The 19,415-nt window shown below is 33.2% G+C and overlaps 1 protein-coding gene and 1 long non-coding RNA gene across 11 annotated transcripts; both read left to right on the top strand.

Moving 5' to 3' along the window:
• Positions 1-9,754: 9,754 nt before the first annotated feature.
• LOC107897041 (uncharacterized) lies at positions 9,755-12,301 on the top strand. 2 transcript variants are annotated; one of them, XR_005922900.1, is made up of 5 exons: positions 9,757-10,124; positions 10,226-10,272; positions 10,380-10,582; positions 11,044-11,120; positions 11,534-12,301. It is a non-coding gene; the product is annotated as an uncharacterized lncRNA (long non-coding RNA). The 2 variants fall into 2 exon arrangements; XR_005922899.1 differs by having other exon boundaries at positions 9,755-10,124; positions 10,226-10,582.
• Positions 12,302-13,095: 794 nt separating this feature from the next.
• Positions 13,096-16,570, top strand: LOC107897039 (structural maintenance of chromosomes protein 4-like). 9 transcript variants are annotated; one of them, XR_001684008.2, is made up of 6 exons: positions 13,100-13,284; positions 14,120-14,208; positions 14,548-14,697; positions 14,821-14,914; positions 15,497-15,566; positions 16,004-16,570. XR_001684008.2 is itself a non-coding variant. In XM_016822376.2 (4 exons), the coding sequence occupies exons 1-3, from the start codon at positions 13,141-13,143 to the stop codon at positions 15,526-15,528; spliced, it is 270 nt and encodes an 89-aa protein (XP_016677865.1). In that variant the 5' UTR covers positions 13,103-13,140; the 3' UTR covers positions 15,529-15,566; positions 16,004-16,570. The 9 variants fall into 9 exon arrangements, 3 of the variants coding, with proteins under 3 accessions (XP_016677865.1, XP_016677863.1, XP_016677864.1); XR_005922901.1 differs by having other exon boundaries at positions 13,117-13,284; positions 15,494-15,566; XR_005922902.1 differs by having other exon boundaries at positions 13,096-14,208.
• The last annotated feature ends 2,845 nt before the right edge of the window (positions 16,571-19,415 follow it).

The raw sequence follows: 19,415 nt of genomic DNA on the forward strand, positions 1-19,415 counted from the left end.
CTTTTTTTTTAATGAAGGGAGAGGCCTCTATTTATAGTTGAGCCTCCCCAAATCCAACGGTACAGATCAATTACATCAACGGCTGAGATTAAAGGGTATCTACAAATTAAATCTCTAAGATTACAAAATCATATATTCTAAGATTTCATATCATATCTAAGATTATATATCACCTCTAAGATTGCATATCATATCTAAGATTGCATATATCATATCTTGGATTGCATATCATATCTAAGATTGCATATCCTCAAAAATTATGTTTCCATATGTGAGCCCGGGCTAAAATTGGGTATTACAGCTGCCCCTATTTGCTCGTTGTCGTGTAACAGGAACGAAGCAAAGACTTTAAAAATGGCCAATTTTGCCCGGTCGTGCTGAACCTTGGTGCATCTTCAGAAGTATAGGAATTAGTGTCATTTTCAGTCTGCCTCACTGCAACTTCAGGAGGATAAGACTTGCTTATTTAGTCTGCTTCACTGCAACTTCAGGGAGATAAGACTAGATGCGATCTGCTCTCCGCAACTTCAGAGAGATAAGATCTAAGGTTTTAATCCGCTCCACTGCAACTTCAGGGAGATAGGATTATCGGCTTTAATCTGCTCCACTGCAACTTCAGGGAGATAAGACTTGCCATCTTCAGTCTGCCCCACTGCAACTTCAGGAGGATAAGACTTGCTTACTTAGTCTGCTCCACTGCAACTTCAGGGAGATAAGATTTGATGCGATCTGCTCTCTGCAACTTCAGAGAGATAAGATCTAAGGTTTTAATCCGCTCCACTGCAACTTCAGGGAGATAAGATTATCGGCTTTAATCTGCTCCACTGCAACTTCAGGGAGATAAGACTTGCCATCTTCAGTCTGCCCCACTGCAACTTCAGAATGATAAGACTTACTTACTTAGTCTGCTCTACTACAACTTTAGGGAGATAAGACTAGATGCGATCTGCTCTCTGCAACTTCAGAGAGATAAGATCTAAGGTTTTAATCCACTCCACTGCAACTTCAGGAAGATAGGATCTACAATCTTCAACCTTCTCCGCTGCTGCTGAGAGAGACAAGGCTTGGTGGCTTAAATCTGCTTCCCACTATCTTGGAAAGATAAGATCCGCCGTCTTCGATCTGCTCCACTACTGCTTAGGGAGATAAGATTTACAATCTTCAACCTTCTCCGCTGCTGCTGAGGGAGACAAGGCTTGGTGGCTTAAATCTGCTTCCCACTATCTTGGAAAGATAAGATCCGCCATCTTCGATCTGCTCCACTACTGCTTAGGGAGATAAGATCTACAATCTTCAACCTTCTCCGCTGCTGCTGAGGGAGACAAGGCTTGGTGGCTTAAATCTGCTTCCCACTATCTTGGAAAGATAAGATCCGCCGTCTTCGATCTGCTCCACTACTGTTTAGGGAGATAAGATCTACAATCTTCAACCTTCTCCGTTGCTGTTGAGGGAGACAAGGCTTGGTGGGTTAAATCTGCTTCCCACTATCTTGGAAAGATAAGATCTGCCGTCTTCGATCTGCTCCACTACTGCTTAGGGAGATAAGGTCTACAATCTTCAACCTTCTTCGCTGCTGCTGAGGGAGACAAGGCTTGGTGGCTTAAATCTGCTTCCCACTATCTTGGAAAGATAAGATCCACCGTCTTCGATCTGCTCCACTACTGCTTAGGGAGATAAGATCTACAATCTTCAACCTTCTCCGCTGCTGCTGAGGGAGACAAGGCTTGGTGGCTTAAATCTGCTTCCCACTATCTTGGAAAGATAAGATCCGCCGTCTTCGATCTGCTCCACTACTGCTTAGGGAGATAAGATCTACAATCTTCAACCTTCATCGCTGCTGCTGAGGGAGACAAGGCTTGGTGGCTTAAATCTGCTTCCCACTATCTTGGAAAGATAAGATCCGCCGTCTTCGATCTGCTCCACTACTACTTAGGGAGATAAGATCTACAATCTTCAACCTTTTCCGCTGCTGCTGAGAGAGACTAGGCTTGGTGGCTTAAATCTGCTTCCCACTATCTTGGAAAGATAAGATTCGCCGTCTTTGATCTGCTCCACTGTCAATGCAGGAAGGCAAGATCTGCTCTTTCACTGATCTGTTCTCTGTGGAACATGACCTGTATAATGAACCTAACTATGCCTAATGATTAGGATGACATGATCAAAATGCATCAAATGCTCCTAACTAGACATATGTGAATTTTGCATGAATGTGAAATTTATTTTTTCGAGAATGATCCCTCTTAGGTTGTCATTACTCGAAGTTTATTAAGGCTTTGTGACTGACGTGCAACAACGCCTTCTTGCTTCACTGGCTTTTCTGAAGAAACATTTAGCCAGGCTGCCCCTACTGTGAACCTCCAAGTTTAATCCATTGGGATGCAAAATTTGTACCCTCTTTCTTCTACTGTGACCCAAGGGTAAAAATATCTGGCCTTTTCTCAACCCTATGCTATCACAATTCGAAGATACAGACTGCGAAACTCTTTGGTTTTCTACACCATTCCTAGGGTGTCATATCAAATGATCACGTACAAATGAAGGATTCTCTTCTCCAAGGAAACCCCTTCTTATTGTTTGGTGATTTAAACTTTGTCACCCATCTAACATCCTGTCATTTTGTTTGATCAATGTTTTTGACAACAAAATCCAAAGAGATAGTCTTCATTTAGACTCTTCCTTCTCAGGTTTCCAACCTTTAAACTTAGTGCGTTCTAAACAATAGTCCTGTTTCAGGCTCCGTATTATTTAGAAACTTCTAGAGTAATATGCGAAACTTCTTTCGTGAAAGTTTTATTAGTCCATTAATCATTATTCTAATGCAACATGCTTGCAAAAAGGGTATAACAATGGATGAGAATACAATTGGTTCTGAGCATAGCTCGAAAGAAATAGATTATCAAAAATAGTAAACAAGGATAGCAAAGAAATTGATTGGGAATGTGTATCTTGGAAAAGAATGAAGTATTTCAAGAATAAAAAATTTAGTATGAATATTGGGTGCCCCAGATATCGCAGCTTGAACTTCTCTGTACAAACTTTTTAAAGATCCTTCTGAGTCTGACATGTGTTTAGGAGATCTATAGTACTCTGCCAATGCCCCAAAATGTTGCCTACCTTTTCCTGATAATTCAGGTATAACAAGATCACCACATGCCCCAATCTGGTTAAACTTTGAGTTGCTCTAATCACCTCGTGCCCCATTCTGATCAATATTTAAGCCGCCCTTTTCGGGTTTTCAACTCAAATCCCCTTTGGTCTCAAAGTGCCCTTTGCGGGTTTTCACTTTGGCCTCTCCATTTTCTTTTCTTTTTTCTTTCACTTTTATTTTTTATTTTTTTATTTTTTTTATTTTGTCTTTGTTTTTTTATTTTTTTTTTGAATCTGAACTCATAGGATTAGACAAGTCCTCGTTATCCTTTTTGATCAGAACCAATGTAAGATCTTCTTTGTAATTAGATTTCTTTCATAGAGCCTTTTGGGGTAAAATTTAACTATGACGAAAACTTTGGATCTTCCTCTTCAATTAGGATGAAATCCAACAACGGAGAAATGACAACTTGACTTCGACAGGCTAAACCATGATGAGCCAAAGGAGAAGGCATTGCCCCGACAAAGAATTTTAAATACATCGTTCATGATGTTAATCTTGAACATACTGTAAATTCTTGATATCGTATTGTTATTCTGATTACAATGTCGGTACTTACTCAAGCATATCCTGATATGACCATATGAAGACATCTTTGAACTCTTTGAAGTAACTCAACAAGGTCATGCTTCATTTCTTCGGTTATGCACGCTATCTTAAAGTCACAATCTCCATTGTCCCCTCATGAAGTAAGATTTCATTCCTGTTCTACCATCCTCAGCAAGTCTGAAAATAGGCTACAATCTATGTCATCTTCAAAGTCATGAGATCCCTCTAAACAAAAATCCCACTCAAAAGGAACTTCTGAGTCCGTAACAGCATCACTCATGTCATTGATATCTGGGGACCCACAGTAAATTCCAAAGAATATACAAAAGAATGTATGAATAATCATTTGTACAATTATGGATGAATAAAAGAATAATATGGAAGAAGATCCGAAAGAATGAAAGTATAATTATTCGAAAAGAATATTGGCTTAAAAAAATGAATGAAAAGATATATTTTATTAGAATAACGACGTTAAAACATGAGCCTATTTCATAAAGGAATTCTTATTGCCTCTAGGCTGAAGGTAACAAGTGTGTTTTGAACACTACTCTGAGTAATCTCTAAATACTACAGGGGTTTTTTCTGTAGTCTAATTATTTAAAACACTCCCAAGTCTATAAGGACGAAAATCTTACAAGGTCTCTTCTTCAGTTGTTTCATCGTGAACACTTCTCGACACCCCTTCATATACTGTATTCAATCATGACTGGGTACTAGATGAGCCATCTATTTTGACAATACCCATGTGGATGAATTTTTCAACTAACTTTTTGAAGGTAATGCAATTTTCTATAGAATACCCCCTAATTCCTGCATGATAATCACATTGTGCACTTGCATCATACCATTTGGGATACGGGGGCTGTGGAGGCTTCACATGTAAAGGAGCAATAACATGCGTATTGAATAAGCTTTGATACAGCTCCTTGTACGACATTGGAATTGGCGTGAACTGGAGATTTTTCGTATCTGGCTTCACACCTAATTCTTATCTTGACGAACCCTATTGAATAGCAATCGATTTGCTGTACGTATTCACGCTGTTCACCTCATTTTCTTTTGAGGCTTGCCTTCTGTTATTTCCTCCAGCATCAATATTTCCGCTTCTTATGGCACGTTCAATCATTTCACCATTCATTACTATGTCAGAAAAGCTTTTAGTAGCACTTCCTAACATATGTGTAATAAATGGTGCCTTCAATGTGTTGACGAAAAGCATCGTCATCTCTCTTTCTAGAAGAGACGGCTGAACTTGTACGACAATCTCCCTCCATCTCTGCGCATATTGCCTAAAGCTTTCACCTGATTTCTTTTCCATATTCTGCAGAGTGATCCTATCAGGTACCATGTCAGTCACATGGCTGTACTGCCTTATGAATGCCTGTGCCAGATCTATCCATGAATTAATCTGGGTACGGCTCAATCGATTGTACCACTTGAATGCTGCCCCTGCGAGGCTATCCTGGAAGCAATGAATCAAAAGTTGGTCATTATTGACATAACCGGTCATTCGTCTGTAGAACATAGTAATATGTGCTTCGGGACTACTAGTCCCGTTGTACTTCTCGAACTCTGGCATTTTGAACTTATGAGGAAGTACCAGACCTGGAACCAAGCTCAATTCTCTAGCATCAATTCTATGGTAGCTCTCAGTACCTTCTATCGCTTTAAGTTTTTCCTCCAGCCATTTATACTTTTCCTCGAGCTGTTTTGATAATTCATCATTCATTTTTTCCTTTTCAGCCATCTCATCAAAATCAAGAATAGCAGGATTAACAAAATTAGCACCGGGGTTAGAGCATGATCCCACTAGAAGTTCATTTGCGTTGCAGCGTCACCCAGAGGATTAATGGTAACAGAGGACCTACGCGGGTACATCTCAACTTGTTGGGGTGTAAAGTCTGGAGGATAGACAGGTCTCTCATTGTCTCCTTCTTCAATATTGAGCACGGAGCCTTTTCTTTTACCAGTTCCTTTGTTGAACCATTGAGTTATCTGAGCCATCATACTCCCCTGAGATTCCATCATTTTGTCTATCATTTTTTGTTGTTCATTCATTTGCTTTTGAAGCTGCTCCTGCATTTCCTTTTGGGATTGTTCTAGTCTTTCCATCATTTGATCCATATCCTTAGTTTTCGATCGAGTATCGTAGCTGTGTTTAGTAGGCTGGTTGGTTTCCAGATTAACTAAGGAATGATGTAAATTAATTAGAATCTTTTAATGTTTTTAAATGCATATGAAGTAATGCAATGCATGAATGCAAAAGACGTCAATTTTGATTCAATTCCATATAAGAAAACCTTACTAGAAAGCAAATTTCTTTACATAAAGCGAATTATACATGTACATATAAAAGGAATATACATAGATAAAAAAATTAAATAATGAGTACATTATCAAAATTAATTTTAAAAAAAATAAATATACATATACATATATAAATGTGAGAAAAATATAAGTTAAAAATATGTGCATAAAATATACATGTATAGATTTAAAAAAAATAAAAAAAATGATTACGTTATTAATTAATAAAATAAATGAAAAGAACAAAAAAAAGAAAAGAAAAACTAAATTGAATTGCAATAAAAAAAACTGGGGTAAATCCGCAAATAAATAAAAGTAAAAGGATTAATTTGAACGCGCGAATTACATAGAGGGGCTGGAAGGGAAATTTTCCCTTCTCCTCTAAAACGACGCCGTTCAACTTAAACCTAATTGAAATAAAAATAAATAAAAGGGTAAATTAAGAAAAAAAAACTTAATTACAAAAACATTAAAAGGCAGATGGGCTAAATAATATAAATAAAATTCGCAGTGGTATCACCTTCTCCCCTTTTTTAAAATCATAAATAAGTAAAAAAATAATCGAAAGAAAAAAATAGTAAGCCACCTTTAAAAAAACTGTCAATCATTCTCTTTTTTATTCCTCTTCCCCTTTTCTCCTTCTTTTTTTTTTAATGAAGGGAGATGCCTCTATTTATAGTTGAGCCCCCCCAAATCCAACGGTACAGATCAATTACATCAACGGCTGAGATTAAAGGGTATCTACAAATTAAATCTCTAAGATTACAAAATCATAAATTCTAAGATTGCATATCATATCTAAGATTATATATCATCTCTAAGATTGCATATCATATCTAAGATTGTATATATCATATCTTGGATTGCATATCATATCTAAGATTGCATATCCTCAAAAATTATGTTTTCATATGTAAGCCCAGGCTAAAATTGGGTATTACAAATGGAATATGATTCCTTGAAATGTATTGTTGGGAATGTGATTATCAAGAATATTACTTTATAACATTTGGTATACATTAGAAGGTATTAATTAAAATCTTAAGAAAGTTACATTATCACGTTTGATTCGCTAAGTACTTTCCTCTAACAATAATTTACAATTTTACTTTTATTAAATAAAATGTAATATTCATGTGTTTAATTTTTATAATAAAATTTAGTCTTAACAAATATTTGGAGTAAATATTTAATAATAAAACGTAATTGATAGTTTTTAAATTATTTTTAAATTTATAAATTTAATTAAAAGTAAAATTGTTTCAATTTTGTCTTGCATATATTTTCTAAATATAATAATGCATATATAAAATTACATGTATGTATAAACTAGTTTTCGAATAAATTTTAAAAATATTTGAAATCATGTTTTGTTTTAACTAAATGCTCACTCATAGGAATATAAAAAAAGAAGAAGTTAGATTTTAAGTATTTATAAATAATTTAGAGGTAAATTATGCAAAAAAAAAAGTTATGATTAAATCAGTGAGTTAAATCTAAACTTTAATTTTTTTCCTATTACTTGTAAATATTCACAGAGGCTACAATAAAATAGAATTTTTAATTAATATACCGAAAAGAAAAGAGAAAATAATAATGAATAAATATAATAGGTAAACAATACACTATAGAGATGATAAAACATGCATATAAAAAATAAAATTAAGAAAAAAACTTACTAGCAAAAAATAGAAAATTAAGTAGGAGGAAGGAGTAGGCAGTAATTAACTAAGTATGGTTAATTTTGTGTTAATACTTTTTTAAAGTTTCCAATTTATATAGAAAAATAACTTTCTCATGTGACTCACATTGTTATGTTCATAAGAAAATATCTAAGAGAAAATTAAATTGTAAGGAATGTAAATAAAATTGAAAGAAGAGTAACTCCAGCTTCATGTTTTCTGCAAAGAAATTTTTATAGATTTTTTATATAAATTTCAAATTTCTCCAATTAAAACAAACCTCTATTTTCAATATTAAAAACTCAAGGAAAGAAATGCAGAAAGAAAACTCCCTTTTCTACGTTTCAAGGCCATGAAAAGTTACTTTTATGGGTTTATGCACTACACCAAAACAGGCTTTTAGCGGCGCTTTTAGTGGCGTTTGGATAAAAATGCCGCTAAAAATCAAGCATTAGCGGCGCTTCTGAAAAACGCCACTAAAGATTGAGCATTAGTGGCGCACTTTGGAAAACGCTGCTAAAAATGACCATTAGCGGTGTTTTTCAAAAAGCACCACAAAAAACTTAAGCACAACGACGTCGTTTTCTGAGTTTTTGGGGCTTTAGTGGCGTTTTTGAAAAACCGCCGCTAATGCCCAGGATTTTAGCGGCGTTTTCCAAAAAGCGCCGCAAAAAACCTAAGCCCAACGAGGTCGCTTTTTGAGTTTTAGGGGCTTTAGTGGCGTTTTTTAAAAAAGCGTCGTTAAAGCATGGGGCTTTAGCGGCGTTTTTGGAAAAGCGCCGCTAATGCTCAGGGTTTTTAGCGGTATTTATTATTATTTAATTGGTTTATTATTTAATTGGTTTATTTATATTAATTAAAATTCAAATTATTTTTAATTGAATATTCAAAAATTAAAATACTATTATTTAAAATAATTTTAAAGTTTTTTAGGTATATGACTGATTTTTTTAATTTATATATTATATAATTTCTTATATAATCATAAAAAAAGATAGTATTAATTTTAAAATATTGAATTAATTATTATTATTGTTTAGGGTTTAGGGTTAAGAGTATATGGTTTAGGGTTTAAAGTTTAGGAGTTACTATTTTAAGGTTTATAGATTATGGTTTATAGTTTATGCGTTTAAGGTTTAAGGGTTACGGTTTATGGTTTAAGGGTTATAGATTAAGGTTTAGGGGTTAGGGGTTAGGAGTTGAGGGTTAAGAGTTAAGGGTTATGGTTTATGGTTTATGGTTTAAGGGTTGGGGTTTAATGTTTAGGGGGTTAGGGGTTTAAGGTTTATGTTTTATGATTCAATGTTTAGGGGATAGGGGATAGGGATTAAGAGTTTAGGGTTTAGAGTAATTAGTATTTTTTAATTTATATATTAAATAATTTCTTATATAATTGTAAATGAGATAATATTAATTTTAATATATTAAAATTATGATTATAGTTTAAATTATTTAAGAGATTTATTATATGGTTTACTTGAGATTTGTTAAATGATGAAATTTTATACAATCAATTAATGCTTTTATATTTCAAAATATTTAATCTAAACCATTTGATATATTTAAATAAAAAAACATTGATAGATAAATAAATAAATAAATAAAAAGTAACAGATTGGTATGGATGGGTAACTATCTAATAGGACCAAATTATACAAATAAAAATAAAAATTATATAAAAGATTTAAAATTTATCTAATTCTTTTATATATTACTTAATTTTTCAAAAACTATTTATTTAAAATTGATATAAATTATATAATAATTAAATATAAAATTGTAAAAAAAGTCAATTATTAGTGGCGTTTATAAAAAAAACGCCGCAAAAGGTAAGCAATAGTGGCATTTGGACCAAAAACGCCGCAAATATGTATTAAAAATTTTCAAAACGGGTCGTTTCACTACAAAAATTTAATTTTTAGTGGCGTTTTTGTTGAAAACGCCACAAAAGTTATTCAATTAGTGGCTTTTTTTATAAGCGCCCCAAATATTCTGACGCGTGATTTTCATTTCAAATTCCCGCTAAAAGTCTCAAACCGATTCAATAGCAGTGAGTTGACTTAGGCTTCCTTTGGATGCAACTGCATCTCAGTACGTTGGTTTTTTAAGGCTAAAAAAAATTGTAACTGAAATGTTAGCAAACGCAAGGGTGTTTGGAAAGCTTTCTTCAGTGCGTTGAAAATGCATTTCATCTCACTGGAGTCTCAATTCCAGACTGGAGCCTTTTGTTCCAGTAAAAATTTAGCAACTTCAGTTGCTTTTTGTTTTCCTCTTTTACCCATATGTTCTTCAATTGCATTCTTCAGGCTTTTCTGATGTCTGTTACCTTCTTCTCCCCTTTCCCCTTCCCCTTCCCCTTCCCCTTCCCTTTCCCCTTCCCCTTGGGTTGCAAATCAGTTTGGTCAAGGACTTCTTCCGGTTCCTCCTTCATCCAGGTAAGGCTCCTTCTCCTTCTTCCGTTCTTCATTCCTTTTTCTTCTTCCGTTCTTCATCTTCTCTTCTCAGCATATTCTGTTTTGTTTCCTCTCTTTCTCAGGCAAATCTACCATGAATGCTTCCATTAGTACATCAAGAGATCACAAAGTCTTCTCAATTTCCCCCTTGAAATTAATTTTTCAAATTCAATTTTTATGAATTCTTAATTTGTGTAAAGAAGAAATAGGAAAAACTAATCGGAAATGTTTCCACAGTTCGGAGCGATGGCGGAGATGTTGAGCAAGGCGTCGACGATGGTGTTCCGAATTGAACCGATGCTCACCCCTACAGCGATCCAAATGATGTCAGCACAGCTCCACTTTTAGATAGTAAATTCGATTCGGAGAAGTGTGAGGCTCTCAAGCGACTCCTCGCTCTCATCGCTCAAAGCTTCGACGTCTCTAATTACTTCCCTCAGGTAATTTCGTTTTTCATTTTTGATTTCTTTTTATTGAATGAACTCTGAAAAATTTACTTAAAATTTAATATTGAAGTGATCTGGATTTTGTAATTTCATTCAAAGCACCGTTTTGACTGCTGATAAGGTTTCTGGAAAGTGTAAATAAATTTAAGTGTCTAAAAGTTTAAATATCATTGTTTAATAGGTGTAGTGAACTTATCACAGGATAATTGAGAAAGAAAATTAAGCTATCGAGTGTTGTAGTTATAATTCATTGGATCTTTATTGATAGTTGTACTCTGATTAGTGAAGAAATGGTTGAATCGGGTCTAAGACTGTGGATAAAATACAGATAGTTGTTCATAATTGCATTCATGATATGAAATCAGGGTTTGGTAATGGATACTTTTAAATCTTATATTTGTTTGTTAATTGAGGTGTATATATGTTTTTCATCTCTCTGGTTGCTTGAATTACAGGTTTTTTAAAACATGGCATCTCAATCTTTGGAAGTAAAGAAACTTGTTTATTTGTATCTACTGCATTATGCTGAAAAGTATGTTTCGCAAACTTCTCTTACAATATTCTTTTTATTTTCCTATGGTTGCTTCCATATGTTAAGAAGCAATATTAGTAAATGAGGGAATTATTAGTATGAACAAAGAACATGCTTGCTTGAAATCTATCTCTAATTGCACCGAATAGAAACGGTATCAAGTTTAACTAGTTATTAGATAAGAGTAGTTATTAGATCATGGTTTTTAAGCACTTTTCAAGTTTAATTAATTACAATTCATTTTGAATAACTGTTCTTTTTCTTAATAAAAGCAGTGCTTGAGATGGTAGAAACTCATTAGTTTAAAATAATAGTGGTTCAAAGGAGAGGTGATGAGTGACCTGGATTGTATTTCTTGTATTTAAGCAGGTAGATTGAACTTATTGTTAATGTTTCTGTGTTTAATTTTGTAGGCGTCCCAACGAAGCATTGTTGTCAATTAATTGTTTCCAGAAGGATTTGGGGGACCCTAATCCCTTGGTGAGAGCATGGGCACTTCGCACCATGGCTGGAATTCGTCTTCATGTTATTGCACCTCTTGTTCTGGTGGCTATGGGCAAGTGTGCTAGAGATCCATCTGTTTATGTTAGAAAATGTGCAGCTGTGCTCTTCCAAAAGTACATGATTTGCGCCTAGAGGAACATACCTCGGCAATTGAAGAGGTTCACTTGATAGATTTATTTCTTCATGGTTATTTTTGCTTTCGTGTTATCCACCATTTATTATGACCTTACTTTGCTACGACTCGATTTCCATTGTTAAGATCAGTTGAAAACTGCTTCCTTAAAAGGTTTGGTATTTTTGGACAGAAGGTTTTAGACTAGTTTGGCATGCAATATGCAAAGATAATATCTTTTCATCTTTTGTGCCTGCATTTTTCAGGAATTTTTTGTACCTAAATAAACATTCATAGATTTTGCTTCTTTACTTGGGCGTCCAATTTTAGATGTCTTTAGTAGCATGACACCTTAGACATCTATCTCTTGTTATAATACATTTCGATAGGGTTGGATTTATGTTTGATGTTATAGCTGGTATGTCAGCTACATTTTGTTTGTAATTCTATTTAGGCTTTAGTCATGTATTAGTGGGAGCAGCTATACATTAGTTAACTGCCATATTTCATTGTAACATAAATGCTTCTCAAGTCAATGAAAAAGATCTGAATTTTGGAAATCAAATTCAGTTTTCTTATTGTTCAAACTTCTTTGCATTCGTTTTTCTTTTTCTCCTTAGTTTTCTGCTAAAAAACCAACACATGTAATCCGGACTACTTATGTATATGGCATATTGCTTATTCAAGTAATGAAGTTAATCTTTACATCATCCGGGTTACTTGCTTCTGTTTTCTTCCTCTGCTGTCAAAACCCCAACAGATGTGATTTTTAATTCTTCCCTTTAGCATTGATGACCAGCTCAAGGCTCGACATTGCACGTTCTACATGGTGGCCATAGGCTATTTCAGTTACTAGCCAACGGTTGATTTTAGTTTTAAAGTTATTTGATGCTAGCAATGTTGAGTTACTAATAACAAACATTTGAAATAACATGCATTAAGACCCTTATTCTAGTGTTGCTTTATTATTTTATCTTTCAATAATGTTTTATTTTTCTAAAGGCTCAATAATTACAATAGTTTTTCAATAATGTATTGAGTCCCTACAATTAAATATATGATTAATTTTGAAATATTAAATAAAATAAATTTTTGAATTTTCTTTAGTTTTAATTCATTTTTAATTATTTATTATTAAAAATAAATATAATTGTAATAATTTTTAATCATTTATTAATTTTGTAATTGTTAAATAATTTTTAAAACTTCTATTTCACCTCACCGCTACAGCTGCGTTTGAATCCAAACACACACTCCACCGCTGTTTCTAATCTCACTGCTACAGTATCTAATCTCACCGCTACAGTAACTAATCTTACCACCACCGCTGTTTTTAATCTCACCGGAGCTAAACACACCGCCCATCCAAACTAAGCCTTAGCAGCCGCTTATTTCCGTATAGGGATGGAAACGAAGGATGAGTTCACGACTCGTGAGCCAGAGCAGGCCCAAGTGGGATCTCGAGGACCGAGGTTAGTAATTAACGAGATGGTGATGAGGAACTTCAAGTCTTATGCCAGTGAGCAGCGCGTCGGTCCCTTTCACAAGGTTATATTTTCTTTTATCGTTTAATTTTATAGTTTTTATTTGGTTTCTAGTAAAGTTTGGAATTGAGAAGGAAAATTGCAAAGTTTATGTAATAATTTCGCGGACTCAACTTGGAAATTGAGAAGGAAAAAATGAAGAACTGAGAAGGAAATTAAAAATTGCATGACTTCAACTCGAAAGGTTTTTTTTTCTCCTCTTTGTTGTAATTTTAACGGTTTCCTTTTGGTTACTGAGAAAGCACTGGAAACCGAGAAAGAAAATTGCAGATTGATGAACATTTCAAAAATTTATATTTTCGATTACTTTTTTTTTCATAGTTAGATGTAGAAAGTAAGCTTTTAGTTTGTTTGTTAGTAGTCTAACTCCTGCTTGGTTGCCAAGAAAAAACAAATGTAAAATGATAAAGAAAATAAAAATGATATGATAACTGCACGAATTGAATTTGAGATAATTTATTTTTTCTGTTATCAGTGTTTCCTTCTTCTGGTTGCAAGAAAGAGGTGGAAAATTGAGTGGGAAGTTGCTAGTCTATATGAAAAGTTCTAAAATTTAACTCAAATTAAAAGTAACAACAAGTTTACATGACTTGTGTTAAGCATCCAACCTAAAACCAATTGGCTATAAGTGGAAGGGCCTGATTTAATGTATTTAATGGGTGCTCGAAGTCAAACAAAATTATTTAAGGTAGCTGAGATCCAACCAACTCCAGCCTTAAAAAACAGAAAGAAAAAATAACAGAAGAGATTTTTTGACCCTGTTCTGGTTAGCTGTTATGAGATTCTTGCAGGTTCTTCAAATGCAATTGCAAATTTTGATAGTAATATACTGCTAACAGAAGCATGCAACTAGAAAGACAAGGAGCATGTCGAGATTCTCATTTCAGTGACTCTGCTTCTATTTGCAACAATAATGAAAAATTTAAAGGTCAGAAAACTTATGTTGAATACGAACATGCCTAACGTTTTACCAACTCAAACCAAAAGAAAAATCGGATAGCTTATTTGTTTAATTATTACGTAAAAGATGATTATTTGCTGTCCATGTTCCTATTAGTAGCCTTGTGCACTTCTCTTACATGTCCTCGGAATTCATAACTTCTAATGGTACTCAAAATTATGCTCTTTAAGTCCAAAACAAAATTACGTATTTTCTTAGCTCTTTAAGGTCATGCAATTAACCCTTTTTTTCTTATTTCTGCTTTCCTTCTATTCTTTTGTGTATTATTTTCTTATTATTGAAACCAGAATGTGTTTTATTGGACAGGTGCGTGCAGTTCGCTGTGACAATGGAGAAAAGACTGATATCTATAGTCTTTTTGGTTGCACAAGTAAAAGGAATGTTGGATAAGATTCAACAAAACCTATTCGATGTGGCAAAACAAAAAAGAGATGCCTCCATTGAAGTTGTAAAAACGTGGGATGAGTTTGTAAAACCTGTATTTTGTTAGGCAACAACATGAGCTGGATCATATTCTAATTTGTCGAGGCATACGTAGCTCATTTTTCTTAAATGATGTTTTATGTTTTGTATATATAGGAGGTGGAGAAAGATGTGAAAGCTCGAACAAGGGGTGACATGGGAGCAGCTAAGTCTCTTTGTACCCCATTCGAACAACCTGAACTCTCAGAAGGTACTTGACTCCATCCATGCAGGCATTTATTTTAAAAAAATTGATGAATATGAAATTAACCCTTTTCCATCCAAATTTCTTTAGAGCAAACAAGGTTTTATATATAAAATTATATATATATTGTCAATGATTATGTTTGATTAATTCTGCTGGAGTTCAGAACCTTGACAGAGCTGCTATATAAGAAGCTTAGTTGGCATTTCAAATTTTCAATTCATCTATAGATAAAATAACATTTAGTCTTTAAATTTTTCAAATTTCAACCCTGATCAAAAAAACAATTTATAAAATAATTTTTAATTTTTTTAATCAAATAGTTAAACCCTGATTTTGTTTTGGACTGCATTGATAACATTGACACAAAGGTATCATCATGACTTATGAACTTTCAGTTTTACCTATTGGCTATAAGAATTTTATATAACGTTGCAGTCAAATATTGGCTTTTCACCATATATAGAACTCCTAATTTCTTTATGTGGTTCATGTTATGCTCTAATTTATGTTTTATTTTTCATTATTATGATAGTGCATGGCTAATCCTTCTATATGCTTGTTTGATATTGCACCCATCTAAAGCAGGAGTAAGCAAGCAACATAAGTTATTCAGCTGAAGGATTAGGATCAACTTTGCTACTTAGTATGTACGAAGGTTAGGTTTTGCTTCTAGATACGTATTTTATTTTAGTATCAGTAGCTTTAGGTTATGAAATATTTATGTTTTTGTATTTTTATTATTTATTGTGATTTGAGCTTCTGGCATTTTATATTATTGATTCTGAATACGGTGAAGTTGTTTTGGAGTTGTCAATCATTCTAAAATGGGGGCTCTTTGCGTCTGTGGCTTTTGAATCTACACTTGCTACTGCAGTTTTCTGGTGGTTGCTGATCTTATGATTGGTGTTTACTTTGGGGCCTTGTCCAATTAGATTTTATTTGGTTTGGAAAAACTTTAATATCTTATGCTTGTATTTGTTATTTTGGATATCCAATTTTACTCTTGTTTATCTATTGCATTAAGAAGACATTGTTTAGGGGTTTATTTCCTGATATCATTCACTTTACTCTTTCTCAAATTTTTACTTCTAGGTGAGACACCGTTTAAGGAAAGATCATGGGATTGAGGGTGGAATTCCTGTTGTTTTCTCTTTAGAGAAACCTAAAGCTCAGCTGCTTCCTTTTAGAGGACCAAGTGGTGAGGAAGACAACCCTTCAGATTATCAAGTGAGGATGCTTGCTTCTTACTTTTGCAGTTTTAAAGTACTCTGTTTGATCACCTAACATCATGCAGTGGGGAAATTCATCCAATATATTGAAGCAGAATTTGAAATGAGAATTGAAAGTACATTTGGATGGAGCTAAAGTTGTGTTTCTTTTAGCGATATATTTGAACTTGCTGGTGTTAGGTCCCTGGTTTTTGCTATCTCTAGATTTAAGGGTAGAAGGAAAAAGAAAATATTTAGGTCTACATTAATATGTAATCTACATGTTTAATCCAACAATTTAATGTGTTCTTCTGCTGTCAGATAGTACCTGGGTAGGTTCAACAATTTAATGCATTGTATTTTTTATTAGCTTGCAATGTGTATAGTCATAGGAGGTTCAACTAGTCAGTTTGTTTTTCAAATGTATTATTTATTTTAATTTTGATTCTAATTTTTTATTTTTACTTTAATATTTACGACAACTTGAGTTCTAACTTTTGGATTTTAATTGTGTTATTAATTTATTATTTTAAATTTTAAAACTAAATTCATTCATTTTTATATTTAGTTTTAAAGTTAAAATTTTCATAGAAAATTTAATTTAAATAATATTTTTTATTTATCCTTAAAAAGTATATTTAAAGTTCAAAATTAAAAAATAAAATAAAATATTTGATTAAAATAATTTTTTTAAAGGTTATGTTTTTAGTGGCGTTTTTGTGAGAAGCGCCGCTAAAGATATTATTTGATTAAAATAATTTTTTAAAGGTTATGTTTTTAGCGGCTTTTTTGCGAGGAGCGCCACTAAAGGTTTGTTCTTTAGCGGCGTTTGTGATAAAAGCGCCGCTAAAGGTCGTGGTCTTTAGCGGCGTTTGTCGGAAAAGTGCCGCTAAAGTTAGCGACGCAGTCTTTAGCGATGTTTTTTATAAGCGCCGCAAATACTTTTAGCGGCGCTTTTTAGCGCCGCTAAAGGCCTAAAAAAGCGCCTCTAAAAGCCTGTTTTGGTGTAGTGATGATTTCACACAAGACTAAGAAGGAGGAGGAAGGGGAGGGAGAGTCAAAGAGAGAGATGCAATTGCTATTTTTAATTTTATTTATTTATTTTATTAAAATAAATTTTAAATATTTTTATTTAATTAAAAATTTCATTCATCATGATTTAATTAGTTTAGAGTTTTTTTAATGGGAGTTAACTGTTTATACCTAAAGTAGTAATGGAATAAAACTTTAATATCTACTTTAAGAAAAAAAATCTTTAAATATTTAAAATGAGAAAAATTACATTCACCAAAAACCAAAAAAAAAAATCTACTTTGAACACCTAATTTTTTATATAAACTTTTTTTAAAAGAGGTAGATTAAGTTATAGGGGTCAGCTAATAATTGGTAGGCGCCCAATTCCTTTAAAATGAAATTTTTTTTTTAGACTTTTTATAATTTTTTAAATTTTAAATTAATAATAATAAAATTATACTTTAACTTTAAAATGATAAAAACGGATTTAATCTTTAAAAATATATAATTATAAATTATGAAAATGATAAGTTATTTTTTTAGTATATTAAAAATATAAAATATAATTCGTACCCTAAAAAATGTTTGAGGCCCACATTTTAGAATTGTTGTTGGTTGGAAAATTATTATAGGGAAACTTGATCCGGATATATAATAATAATGATTGCCAAACCGACAAAATGGGTAATGTTAATTGCCAAGATATTATAAATCAATTAATAAGAAATAAAAGTAAATAATTATTATTTATCGATTAGTTAATGGGATGGGGTAGAAGACTTTGGTGGAAGTCGGTGGCAGGAGTTGGGGACTTCCTTCAGTTCACGAGTTGTTTCTCAGGCATGGCTACTTTCATGTGATTCCTTCAGCTTTTGATTACTACCACCTTCAGGCGGTCAGGTGGGTGCATTGACTTCTGCCCACTAGTTCTAACTTCTACATCTCATTATCTGATCTCCCAGGCGATAAGTAAATGGAACTGCATGCCTGTGGCTGTCTTCATATTTACAGTCAACCTTAAGTTTCATCAAAGGCATATACGTTTAGTTAAGACCAATCTTTCATTTTAGAAAAGTAGTAAACGGAACGGTGTTGTTGCTTAACAAATGATGAAGGTGAGGGTTGTCTTTGTCCCCTCCTCTTACCGCATAAATAAACGTCCCTCAAGTAATTAATCCACCAACTTAGTTTGCATGTAATTAATCATCTCGTTATTCGAATTTCTTATAAGTTTTCTCAATATAAATATACCACACAAATAAATATTTAATAAATTTAATGGTCTACAAAATTTAGTATTTTAGTTTGAATTCTAAAAAATTCACATAATTTTATCTATAACTAAACAATCTATTTCCTATAATTTTTTTTTCTATTTTGAAGCTAGAGAGGACAAATTGAGCTCACTTTCTTTCTTTCTTTTTTTTTCTTTTTTGGGTATTGAACTTTGTTGTTTGTTGATGTTTTTTATTATAAGCTGGCTAGTTGGCAGTTGTAGCCTTTGCCAGAGATTCGTAATCAACTTTGTTTCATCAATTGTAATGTTTTAAATACTATTGCTATTGTTAGATATTTGCAGTAGTTTATTATGACCTGGTCTATAGGCAGTAGTTAGTATTTAATTTAAGTTGATATGCTTTCCAAGATTTTAAGAGTTAGGTTCGCATATTTCTGTTTTTCTTTGTTAGCTATACAGCCTATTTAAAAAGGTTTTTTTCTTATTGAATAAACAAGTTGATTTCCTCCCAAACTCTCTCTCTTCCATCTGTTGTTATATCTGATGCTCACTTAACAATAACAGTGGTATCAAAGCTGTGTAAAAAAAGGTGAACGATAGTTTAAAAATGGTCTTTGATAATTTTGTACAACCAGCGATTCCTCGCTTCGATGGTCACTATGATCATTGGAGTATGTTGATGGAAAATTTTCTCAAATCCAAGGAGTACTGGCAAGTTATTTTTGTGGGAATACCAGAGTTGGCTGAGGGCACAGTAACAACGGATGCACAGAAAACAGAAATTGACGCTTTGAAATTGAAGGATCTTAAGGTGAAAAATTATCTTTTCCAAGCAATTAACCGTTCAGTCTTGGAAACCATCCTTTGCAAAGATACATCAAAGGAAATTTGGGATTCAATGGAAAAGAAATTCCAAATATCCTCTAGAGTAAGAAGGTAACAGCTTCAAGTACTTCGCTTAGAGTTTGAAATTCATTGGATGAAATCTGGGGAGTCTGTTTCTGACTCCTTCTCAATAATGATAGCCATCATCAGCAAGATGAGA

Source organism: Gossypium hirsutum, chromosome D13 (genome assembly GCF_007990345.1).
Source record: "Gossypium hirsutum isolate 1008001.06 chromosome D13, Gossypium_hirsutum_v2.1, whole genome shotgun sequence".
Lineage (NCBI taxonomy): Eukaryota > Viridiplantae > Streptophyta > Magnoliopsida > Malvales > Malvaceae > Gossypium > Gossypium hirsutum.